This window comes from Xenopus tropicalis, chromosome 1 (genome assembly GCF_000004195.4).
Source record: "Xenopus tropicalis strain Nigerian chromosome 1, UCB_Xtro_10.0, whole genome shotgun sequence".
Classification (NCBI taxonomy): domain Eukaryota; kingdom Metazoa; phylum Chordata; class Amphibia; order Anura; family Pipidae; genus Xenopus; species Xenopus tropicalis.
Window position 1 is genome coordinate 15,448,359 of NC_030677.2, and position 12,832 is coordinate 15,461,190.

The 12,832-nt window shown below is 46.4% G+C and overlaps 1 protein-coding gene across 8 annotated transcripts in view; it reads right to left on the bottom strand.

Moving 5' to 3' along the window:
- The window catches only part of LOC100488564 (dysferlin), a 204,524-nt gene that overhangs the window by 176,364 nt on the left and 15,328 nt on the right, over positions 1-12,832 (bottom strand). For all 8 annotated transcript variants that reach the window (XM_031895266.1, XM_031895263.1, XM_031895269.1 and 5 more), the window contains exons 2-3: positions 9,370-9,425; positions 7,436-7,527 (exon numbers count right to left, since the gene is read on the bottom strand). In XM_031895266.1, the coding sequence (XP_031751126.1) occupies positions 7,436-7,527; positions 9,370-9,425 (148 nt within the window). The remainder of the gene's footprint in view (positions 1-7,435; positions 7,528-9,369; positions 9,426-12,832) is intronic.

Sequence of the window (12,832 nt, forward strand, 5' to 3'; positions counted from 1 at the left end):
TGGGAGATAGCTCTCAGTACAAGGATGGAATACAGGCCCACTGGTAGGGGGATAGCTCTTCAGTACAAGTGAGGGGAATACAGGTGTAGGGGGTGATTAGCTCCCTCAGTACTAAGTGCAGAGGAATACAGGTGTTTAGGGGAGGATAGCTCTTGGTGATACAAGTGACGGGAATACAGGGGTAGGAGGAGATAGGCTCTTCTTAGTACAAGTGATAGTGGGCAAAATACAGGTTGACGGGGGATAGCTACTCAGTATCTAAGTGAGGGCAAATTACAAGGTAGGGGAGATAGCTCCTCAGTACAAGTGAGGGAATAAGCGAGGAAGGTAAGGGGATAGCTCTCAGTACAAGTGAGGAATACCAGGGGTTATAGGGGGGATGGAGCTCTTCAGTACAATTGATAAGAAGGAATACAAAGGAGGTAGGGGAGGATAGCTCTCAGTACAAGTAGGGAGATTACCCAGGGGTAGGGGATAGCTCTCAGTACAAGTGAGGGAATACAGGGGTAGGGGAAGATAGATTCTCTCAGTACAAGTGAGGGATACAAGCGGGTAGCGGGGATAGCTCTCAGTACAAGTTGAGGGAATACAGGGGTAGGGGGGATAGGCTCTCAGTACAAGTGAGGAAAATACAGGGTGGTAGGGGAGGATAGCTCATCAGTACACAGTGAGGGAATACAGGCGTTTAGGGGAGATAGCGATCTCAGGTACTAAGTGGAAGGGTGTGGGAGATACCATGGGAGTAGGGACGAAGCTCTCAGTACAAAGTGAAATGGGTAATACAGGGTTATGATATGGGAGATAGCTCTCAGTACAAGTGAGGGAAGTACGGCAGGGTAGGGAGGTAATAAGCTCTCAGTACAACGTGATGGGAATACAGGGGTTAGGGAGATGGATAGCTCTCAGTACAAGTGATGAATACAGGAATACCGGATTTAGGGGGATACTCTCAGTACAGAGTGAGTGGAAATACAGGAGAGTTTTTAGGGGAGATAGCTCTCAGTATCACAAGTGAAAGGGACATACCAGTAGAAGCGTTATGGGATTGATAGTCTTCTCAATAACAAGTGAGGGAATTACAGGGGTAGGGGAGATAGCTCCAGTACAAGTGAAGGAATAACAGGTGGGTAGAAACGCGGAAAAGATAGCTTCACCTTAGTACAAGTGGGAGAATACCGCGCAGGTGTATAGTTGGGAAGATAGCTCTTCAGTACAAAGTGAAGGAATACTAGCGGGTTAGGGGAGGGATACTCCAGCTACAAGTGAACGGGAATACAGGGGTATGGGAGATAGCTTCTCCTCAGTACAGTGACGGGAAATACAGGGAGTTAGTAGGGGACCGCATAGCTCTCGAGTACAAGTTTGAGGGAATACAAAGGGGATGGGTGATAGCTGCGTGGTATACAAGGAGGGAATACGGGTAGAAATAAGTAGGGATAAGCATCTCAGTACAAGTGAAGGAAATACAGGAATAAGGTAGGGGAGATAGCTCTCAGTACAAGTGAGGAATACAGGGGTAATGGGAGATGCTTCTCAGTACAAGTGAGGAATACAGGGGTAGGGGAGATAGCTCTCCAGTACAAGTGAGGGAATACGGGAGAAGTAGGGATGAGCTCTTCAGAAAGTGAAGGAATACAGGGGTTATGGGGAGATAGCTTCTCAGTACAAGTGAGGAATACAGGGGGTTATGGGAGAAAGCTCTCAGTAACAAGGTGATGTCGGAATACAGGGTGTATGGAGAGATAGCTACTCTCAGTACAAGTGAGGGAATATTACAGGGGTATGCGGGGATAAGCTCTATAGTACAAGGTAGAAGAATACTCAGGGGTTAGGGGATGATAAGCCTCTCAAGAATTACTAAAGTGATGGAATACAGGGAATAGGGATAGGGATAGCTTCCTCAGTAAACACCCACGTTGAGAGGTGAATGACGAAGTTTGTTAGGACAGAAGGGTATAGCTCCTCAAGTAGTACAAGTGGCCGAAATAGGCAGGTAGAGGGGATAGCTCTTGTGTACATAGTGAGTAATACAGGGGTAGGGTAGGGATAGCTCCAGTGACAAGTGAGGTATTTACAGGGGTACGGAGATAGCCTCAGTACATATGTTGAGCCCCAGGAATACAGGGGTAGGAGGAGATTACTTACATCAAGTAACTCAAGTGAGGGATGACAGGGGGTAGGGGGCGATTAGCTCTCAGTACAAGAGGGAATACAGGGTGTATGGGAGATAGCTCTCAGTACATAAGTGGGAGGGAAATACAGGGAAGTGAGACCTCAGCTCTTACGTACAAGTGAAAGGGCAATACAGGGAGTAGGGGAGATAGTCTCAGTACAACGTGAGGAATACAGTAACCGCGTAGGGGGACCCGACTAGCTACTCAGTACAAGTGAGGGAATACAGGGGTTAGCGCGCGGGACAGTACTACTCCAGATACAAATGGAGGGAATTACAGGGGTAGGGAGATAGCTCTCAGTACAAGTCAGGAATTCACAGGGGTGTAGGGTGAAGATAGCTCTCCCCCGTACAAGTGCCTAGGGACATACAGGAAGGTAGGGGCGGATAGCTCTCAGACAAGGTTGAGGGGAATACGAGGGGTAGGCGGGGAGTGATTAGTTCAGTACAATGTTGAGGGAATACGGGGTAGGGGAGATAGCTCTCAGTACAAGTGAGGGAATACAAGGGGTAGGAGGAGGATACTCTGCAGACAAGTGAGAGAATTACAGGGGATAGGAGCATAGCTCTGGGCAGCTCACCAAGTGAGGGAATACAGGGAGTAGGGGAGAGTAGCTCTCAGTTACAAGTGAGTGGAAGTACAGGGGCTTTATAGGGGGGATAGCTCTCAGTACAAGTGAGGCCGAAATTACGGGGTAGGGAGATAGCTCTCGAGTACAAGTGAGGGAGAGTAGCAGGAAGCCCGGGGTAGGGAAGATAGCTTTCTCAGTACAAGTGAGGGCTACTACCAGGGTAGGAGGGGATAGCTCCAGTACATAAGTGAGGGTAATTTAAAGGTGTGGAAAGGGGAGATAGCTACTCGAGGCACAAGTGAATGGGTTAATTTTACAGGAGGTAGGGGGGATAGCTCTCAAGTACAAGTGAAGCCTATGAAGGAATACAGGAGGTAGGGAGATAGCTCTCTAGTACATGGTGAGGGGAATACAGGGTAGGGGGGATAGCTCTCAGTACAAGTGAGGGGAATACAGGGGTAGGGGAGATAGCTCTGCATACAAGTGAGGGAATACAGGGGTAGGGGGGATGCTCTCAGTACAAGTGAGGAATTACAGGCGGTAGGGAGATAGCTCTCAGTTAACAAGGTGAGGAATACAGGGGTAGGGGAGATAGCTCCAGTACAAGGTGAGGGAATACAGGAAGGAGCTTAGGGGAGATAGCTCTCAGTACAAGTGAGGGATTACAGGTAAGGTTATGGTAGCTAGTCTCTCAGTACAAGTGAGGAAATTACAGGGCAACGGGTATGGAGATAGCTCAGTACAAGTGAGGAATACAGGGTGTATGCGGGAGATAGCTTCTCGTACAAGTGAGGGAATACAGGTGGAGGGGGAGATAGCTTCTCAGTACAGGTGGGAGAGGAATACATGGGTAGGGGATAGCCTCTCAGTACAAGTGAGGATACAGGGGTAGAGGGAATAGCTCTGGCTAGACACGCGAATGGAATACAGGAGTGGTGGGCATTTTATTAGGCTACTCTCAATTTCCAGTACAAGTGAGGAATACAGGGGCCTAGGGGTTGATAGCTCTCAGTACAAGTGAGGGGAATACAGGCCGGTTAGGGATAGCTCTAGTACAAGTTTTGCCCCAAGGGACCTGGCCCTCACCATATTGCCAATCTTGGAGTCAGGAAGCAGTCTTAGAGGCCGATGAATTTTTTGTGCCTGGGGTCCTCTGGAAAGATCAATTAGCAGTTAGGCAGGTTTAAATATAGCCATAAAAGATGAACTTGATGGACATATGTCTTTTATCAACCTAACTTACTATGTTACTGTATGACCCTAAGGAGCCTATTGCAGAAGAATACAGATGTTCCCAGCAAGGGAAATGCCTAATTGCACACCCCCCACTAAGCAAGAAACATGCAGCTTTTTAAAAGAAATAAGAAATAACTTTTACATTCATGTATACATACACACTAAAACTTCAGTGCATTAAATAAATAAATCATAATGAACCTTAACAGTAATGGCCTCGCTCCTACAGAATATAAAATGAGGTCCCTTTCCGGTACAGTGATTGGAAACATTTCTAGATATAGTTCTAGGTATATATATCCTGTTACATTTGCTGACAAACAGTACAGTATCTCTCAGTAAATGGAACTAAGATGCCAATGCTGCGCCAGGGGCTGCCAAGGGGGGCAGAGAAGATGGGGACATGGGTACGAGACCCACAAATAAAACTGGGATAAACACCTAAAGACCAGCTGCAAACTGTATTAGAGACCACTTTCTACATGATATTGATATTAAACATTCAGTATACGATGAACTTCCCCTTGATCACTCCAAGGACTAGTAGTTTGGGTAAGATCAATATGTGCTCCAACAACCTCACCCACTTGTCTCACAATATCCTACATCCTGGTTTGTTATTGAGGGTACCCCAGTTGCAAGCTCTGTGATAGGGAAGGGAAGGGCAGTGGCTGTTGAGAGGGTGTTGGGAATTTAAGTGCAACAGAAGCTGAAGAGTCTAAGGTTGGAAACACCAGGTTGGGGGCACCAAGCCTTATGTCATTGTTAAACTGCCCAGACACGCACTGATATCATTGTACAAAACCTCGTTTCGTATGATATTCTGTACATTGACAAGAGCTATATCGGAAAAGTTTTGGATATTGGTCATGTTGACAATTGGGCGGCAGAAAAGATTTTGATTGGGTGACGTTGAAGGCACCCATGCAAAATTTGCATTTAGGCCTGAATCTTCAGGTATGGGTGAAATCCCTATTGTTTCTACCTCCATATCTGACGATTCAGCCATGAACGTCAATGGAGAGAACGAACGATCTTTCCTGAATGGTTGCAGGAAAGTTTGTAATTGGTACGTGTACCTTTATTCCCTAATATCTCTTATATCTATTAACAGTGTCGGACTGAGACCCCATAGGCCCGCTTTCTAAACTATTATTCATCCTCTCCTCCCTCCTCCAAGTCTCTTTTTTCTATCCTTCTCTGTTTCCAATACAGAAATAGGGAATGGACCATGTAATTGGCCAAATAGATAGAAGCAAGAGGGTCCACAGACACCTGGGCCCACCGGGAGTTTTCCTGGTATCCTGGTGGGCCAGTCCGACACTGTCTATTAAGCAGTGCAATAGAGCAGTTCAAACTTCTGTTAAACAAAGGAAAAAAAATGTGGGAATAAAGATCTTCTTCTCGGTGCCAGATACACCCAGTAATATAGAGGCCTCTGTGTCTCGCAACAGTTTAAGGAATTGCTGTGGGTCACTAAACACATAGTAGTGTGTTTGGTTAAGGTCCCCATACACAGGCCGATTCTAGCTGCCGATATGGGACCTTTAGACCGATTCGGCAGCTAATCAGCCCGTGTATGGGCACTACCGACGGGCCTGCCCGACCGATATCTGGCCTGAAATCGGACAGATCTCGATCGGGCAGGTTAAAAAATCTAGTCGGATCGGGGACCGCATCGGCTCGTTGATGCTGTCCCCAAACCGAGTGGCCCCAGGGCCAAACAATCGAATTAGCCTGGATTCTCCCAATATCGACCACCCGTAGGTGGGGATATCAGAGAAGATCCGCTCGCTTGGCGACATCGTCAAGCGAGCGGATCTGAAGGTGTATGGGGACCTTTACTCATACTGGGATTGTGAAAGCATGGGCTAACTCTACCTCACCATTGGGGAACGGTACCTCCTTGTAGACAGAAACAAAACATAAGGTCCCTCCTTAGGCTATACATTAGCTAGCCTGAACATTTAGCCACACATAAGGGTACCAGTATTTCACTGATCTGATTGGCTGGCCTTACATTACTGAGCCAGCTGGAGGAAAGTGCAGTACTTGGCACTTCTGGGCTGTCCTTTGACCTCCCAAGAGCGCTAATTGCAGGCAATCTGGGAAAACTGCAGGACAATTTCCTGATATATATAATATTTACTAATGAATTTATTTTCACGTTTCCATGTTCGGTTAATTAGACAAAGTCAGGAAGTAAGGAGCTGACACTTTACCATTAAAATCCCATTGTTAATGATCTTGTTTTGCACATTGATACGGGAACAAGTTAACAAAACACCGGAGAACAATAGCGTCACGGTATCTGCTGAGACATCTGGGACAAGAAGCTGAACAGAATGGCAGAACCAATGGGAAGAGAAAGAGAGAGGGAGGAAATAGAAGCTGAGATAAAATTCTTGAGCTCAAAGATACTGATCCCCCAGAGTGGTTTTAGCCCCCTGTATTTAGCCAGAGGGTATCCTTGGGTAGGGCTTACATACTATGGTGTCCCTTATGCATCCTTTCGGCCACTAGTGCAAACCTTGGTGCAAACATCCAGACATAAACTTTATGGATAAACAGGTGACCTGGGAACATTCACAAGAAGCTATTTGGAGTCAGCCAACAATATAAATTCCTACACAAATTGTGCAGACCAGCCTGCAATTGGCCTATACCTGTCGGCCCTGGGGCCAAACGATCGAATTAGCCTGGATTCTCCTGATATCGCCCACCCGTAGGTGGGGGATCCAAACATCTAAACATAAACTTTATGGATAAACAGATGGCCTTGGAACATTCACAAGAAGCTATTTGGAGTCAGCCAACAATATAAATTCCTACACAAATTGTGCAGACCAGCCTGCAATTGGCCTATACCTGTCGGCCCTGGGGCCAAACGATCGAATTAGCCTGGATTCTCCTGATATCGCCCATCCGTAGGTGGGGGATCCAAACATCTAAACATAAACTTTATGGATAAACAGATGGCCTTGGAACATTCACAAGAAGCTATTTGGAGTCAGCCAACAATATAAATTCCTACACAAATTGTGCAAACCAGCCTGCAGTTGGCTTAATTAGCTCTATCTGTGAGAAGGTGACCAGTGGCTCTCTAGATCAGTGGTTTTCAGGTTTACTTTATTAAAGCCCCTTTTGAAGTCCAGTCCCCCCACCTCCTTAACCAATAACCGGTTACAACCACTCCATAGTGCCAAGAATATCTATGACATCAAATAAGTGATTAACCAAAGTAATTGACCTTCACAAAGGCCTTCCACAGATATATCAGACAGAAATATACATTCTACCCAAATATGTTCCTTGGTGGCCTTCAGCCCCAGTCAAGACTCTTGAACCCTTAGAGACGGGCAGCCCCACAGTTCCGGAACTGCTGTTCTGTGTAGCCATGAACCACAATATATGACAGCAGTAACATTACATATGTGTAATTATTGTATATTACCTGTTCCTTCCCATGGTTTCATGGTCTTTCACTACCGCGACAAGCTCCGAACTGTTGTCCAAGGGCAATCCTTTTAAATCCCACTCGAATCCCTGGGGAAAGATAGAAATTCAGCACAATAACTACACAAACAGTAAGCTGAATCGTTGGGTTTTCTTTAATCAGGAAAAGCATTATCTGCCCTATTGTCACTTCTGCCCCTGATAGCCAAGCATCATAAATATCCTTATAATGTGAAAATGTGATATACAAAATTGTATGGATCACTACTCAGCTATTTACCATCCAAACAGGAAAATGTTCTTGGCACTACCACAATAGGGCACGTTTACCATGCACAAAGATGCACAAGTAGCCCCTAGGGTTGTGCCCTAAAGGGTTGAGTTGAGCTCAATCACTCTGACTATGGCGCTGCATTCAGCCAAGATGGGGGGCATAAGGGTTTACCGGGATACCACAATGCCTACACCTAATAATTCTACTGATGCCATTGTAGTTTTTTTTGTTTTTTTTTCACCTCTGGAGAGGTAGAGGGATGATAAAAGGCAACATTTGGTTATTCAAACTCAGGCATATAGACTGAGCAGCAACTTTGTATAAGTAAATAAGTGAATCTGAGAATGCGTGAGGGCCAGGGTTGTACATTTTTCAGTGCGTCAGCAAAACAAGTATATAATGTGGAAATATTCCCTCTATTCTATAGGAGTTCCAAGCTGGCCTTTGAGCCAACACTACAGACAGCTGCCGTGGCTCTAACACCGGCGCTCAAATGTCATAACAGCTGCTGAGATATAAACAGGGAAGTCTCCCAGGCTCGGTGGCTATGGGTCGGCTGCACACACAGTTTAACTCTTAATTTGCACTGTTGTGCTTTACAATAATATCCTTATGGTTGTCACCCCCATTCTGCCCAGTCACCCCACCTGCTTCAGAGTAAGCACCGTCCCTTCTGCTGTCCATGATACAGACTGTCCCAACTAGATCAGGACAATTAGGAGAGCAAAATGGCGGTGTTTTCAGGCTTTGCCTCTTCATAGACTACACTAGGAATAGCTGCACATAATGGGGCACATAATGTATCCAGAAGTGACCCAGTAAGGGGTGCAGAACAGCTGCAAGGTATACTGGTGTGGGGGTGAGGGCCAGATGGCAGATTCATCCATTTTAGGCGCCAGTTAAAGAGGAGTGAATGAGGAACCCAGTGTCGGACTGGCCCACCAGGATACCAGGAGAATTCCCAGGTGTCCGTGGGCCCTCCTGCTCCTAGCCATTTGGCCTATTTTATGGTCATTACTTATATTTCTATGGGAACAAAGCAACTAAATACTGTATATAGAAGCATAGAATATAGTATAGAGACTGAGTAAGAAGTGTATAAAAAATAGTTTGGAGAGTGGGCCTATGGTCTAAGGTTTTCTGGTAGGCCCCTGGGGTACCAGTCCAACACTGTTTGCCCCTTTCATATAGGTGAATTGACCTGTAGCACCGACTACTATAAGTAAGGGCTTTTGAGCTTATTGCCCTCTACCAAGATCTGTGATGTCTGCAAGGACATTTAACTTAATTGCCCTTTTCCAAGATGGCATTAATGGCTTCACTATGGAAAACTATGTTATTTTTATATATAAGTAAGGGCATTGGACTTCATTGCCCTCTACCAAGATGGCATTCATTTGAGATATTGACTTGAGTAAGTGGGATATGAGAAAGGGCATTGCAACTAATTGCCCTCTACCAAGATGGCGCTAATGGTTTTTCTATGGGAAACAATGGGAGTACACTGCTTATGATAGGTATGTGCATAGGTTTTTAAGCGGACCCAATGTGGCCTCAATGGAATGATCTACCCCTTAGCAGTGCTGAGCTAATGTCCACTAATAACAGGCCGGACTGAACCCCTTTATGTATCAATGTATTCCCCCAGTTCCACTTACCTCGTTCCATATGGGATTCAGATTGTTCTTTATGATTTTCGTTTTCTTCTTAACCCCTAGAGAAGAGAAGAGCAGGTGAAGAGAGATATAAATAAAGGGGAGATGTTCACTAAGCTCCTATATAATCTGCCCATGGCCAACTCAGTCTTGGGCACAAAGTACCGGGGGACCAAGAGTAGAAAGAGCAGTTGCTGCCCATGTATATTGGAATAGGTATGGGAGTACCCCTTATATAGTTTGAGGTGTGAGACATCTGATTGGATATCAGCATTTAGCAAGCCCCGCCCCTTTCAGAGAAAATTCATCTGACCAAGCAGTACTTATAAAATGAGTTTAACTTAATTTGGGACTTTAATACAAGAGAACAAGAGTCAGCATCTGCATAACCCACCAATTCTGCGCATACAGGCCAGTATAATGGGATGGGGCAAGGCCAGAGGCAAGGGCCCAGTGCTTTAGGACCCAGCATGAGTCCTGTTCAGCATTAATAATTACCCTCATTGCTGAGACTGATGGTGGAAGTGCACTGGGCACACGCAATGATGCTCATGGGGAGGGGGAAGGATACAGCCCACAAGATGGAGGGATAACATTGTGGTAAGGGGAAGAGACAAGGAAGGAGCCAGACAATATATATATATAGAAGAGACCACACACTAATAGAGAAATACATCCACTAATATTACCCAGAAGGAATACACTGAGAGTGAATGGGCAGAGAGAGAACAAACATCAAGGTCTGTTTCCCTGAATGTATCATTTTTCCATAGGTTCAGTCATGGTTTCCCGATGGACCAGCAGTTCAGTAATAATATCTCAACTATATAAACTGCATATCAGGGCTGACATTAAGGGGACAGAATAAGGGCAACTGCCCTGGGTCCCTTACATTGTGGGGCCACACAAAGGAGCAGTTGTAGGTAGGACAAGATGGAGCCAGTAGGGCAAGATGGAGAGAGTAGGGTAAGATGGAGACTGTAGGGCAAGATGGAGAGAGTAGGGGTAAGATGGAGACTGTAGGGCAAGCTGAAAACAGTAGGGAAAGATGGAGACAGTAGGGAAAGATACAGACAGTAGGGAAAGATACAGACAGTAGGGCAAGATGGAGACAGTAGTGCAAGATGGAGACAGTAGGACAAGATGGAGACAGTAGGACAAGTAGTGGAGACAGTAGTAGCAAGATGGAGACAGTAGGACAAGATGGAGACAGTAGGGCAAGATGAAGACAGTAGGACAAGATGGAGACTGTAGGGCAAGATGGAGAGAGTAGGGTAAGATGGAGACTGTAGGGCAAGCTGAAAACAGTAGGGCAAGATGGAGACAGTAGGGCAAGATGGAGACTGTAGGGAAAGATGGAGACAGTAGGGCAAGATGGAGACAGTAGGGCAAGATGGAGACAGTAGGACAAGATGGAGACAGTAGGACAAGGTGGAGACAGTAGGGCAAGATGGAGACAGTAGGACAAGATGGAGACAGTATGTCAAGATGGAGACAGTAGGACTAGGATGGAGACAGTAGGGCAAGATGGAGACAGTAGGGCAAGATGGAGACAGTAGGGCAAGATGGAGACAGTAGGGCAAGATGGAGACAGTAGGACAAGATGGAGACAGTAGGACAAGGTGGAGACAGTAGGGCAAGATGGAGACAGTAGGACAAGATGGAGACAGTAGGGGCAAGATGGAGACAGTAGGACAAGATGGAGACAGTAGGGCAAGATGGAGACAGTAGGACAAGATGGAGACAGTAGGGCAAGATGGAGACAGTAGGGCAAGATGGAGACAGTAGGACAAGATGGAGACAGTAGAGCAAGATGAAGACAGTAGAGCATGGTGGAGACAGTAGGGCAAGATGGAGACAGTAGGACAAGATACAGACAGTAGGAGAAGATGGAGACAGTAGGGCAAAACAGTGGCAGCAGAAGTGTAAGATGGCACAATAACATTTTATATCACTGCTGCCCAACCTGCAGTCTTTCATTTGCTGTTGAAAGATAATTCCCAGCACTTACAGCTTAAAAATATATATGTGCCTCAGGTGCAACTGTGAAGGGGTGACGTTGGGTGGGGAGCGAGGGAGCAGAGGCCTGCAAGGGGTAGACCTTGCCCCTGTAGGTCATTAGATATTTTCAGTACATACACCAGTGATCCCCAACCAGTGGCTCAGGGTAACATGTTGCTCCCCAACCCCTTGGATGTTGCTCTCAGTGCCCCCAAACCAGGGAATTATTTTTAAATTCCTGACTTGGGGGCAAGTTTTGGTTGAATAAAAACAAGATTTCCTACCAAATAAAGCCCCTGTAAGCTGATAGGGTGCATAGAGGCCCCTAATAGCCAATCACAGCCCTTATTTGGCTCCTCCATGAACTTTTATGGTGCTCGTGTTGCTCCCCAAGTCTTTTTACATTTGACTGTGGCTCACGAGTAAGACATGCACCATATCTAACCTGACTGGGGATGCTGGGTGCAGTAGTTCAGCAATGGCTAGCACCCACTAATGCACCTAGTGGCACCCACAGTTTGTTCTCTCTGGATAATGAAATCCTGGACAGTGCCCAGATCTGATAGCTGTGTGGCTGTGTTTATACAGGATAGAGCCAAATAGCTTTCTCCTTGGCCCCCGAGGGTGGGTTCCATGCTGACAGGGGGCACATCCTAGCTGTGAAGGTTTCCTGGATGCCCGATCCTTACTGAGGGGAAGAGGAAAAGGAAGGGGCGAGTGTTGCAGGAATAACAATAGCACTGGCCGTGACTCACTCACTTACACACTGAGGAGCTCGGAGCCAAACTATATATGGAAATGTCCCTGCCGAACCGCAGCCAGACGCTCGCCGGCTCCGACCAACCAGCCGCTCAAATACAGTGCAATTCAATTTAAAGGGGAAGTGGGATTAAAAGTTCATTTTTACCATTTGTGTTTTTCTCTTAATTTTGCTCATTTATTCTGCCCTATTACATCTTCAACTGTAACATGGAACTTAGATTGTAAGCTCCACTGGGGCAGGGACTGATGGGAATGTGATAGGGACCTTAGATTGTAAGCTCACTGGGGCAGGGACTGATGGGAATGTGATAGGGACCTTAGATTGTAAGCTCACTGGGGCAGGGACTGATGGGAATGTGATAGGGACCTTAGATTGTAAGCTCCACTGGGGCAGGGACTGATGGGAATGTGATAGGGACCTTAGATTGTAAGCTCACTGGGGCAGGGACTGATGGGAATGTGATAGGGACCTTAGGATTGTAAGCTCCACTGGGGCAGGGACTGATGGAATGGGATAGGGACCTTAGATTGTAAGCTCACTGGGGCAGGGACTGATGGCGAATGTGATAGGGACCTTAGATTGATAAAGCTCACTGGGGCAGGGACTGATGGGAATGGGATAGGGACCTTAGATTGTAAGCTCCACTGGGGCAGGGACTGATGGGAATGTGATAGGGACCTTAGATTGTAAGCTCCACTGGGG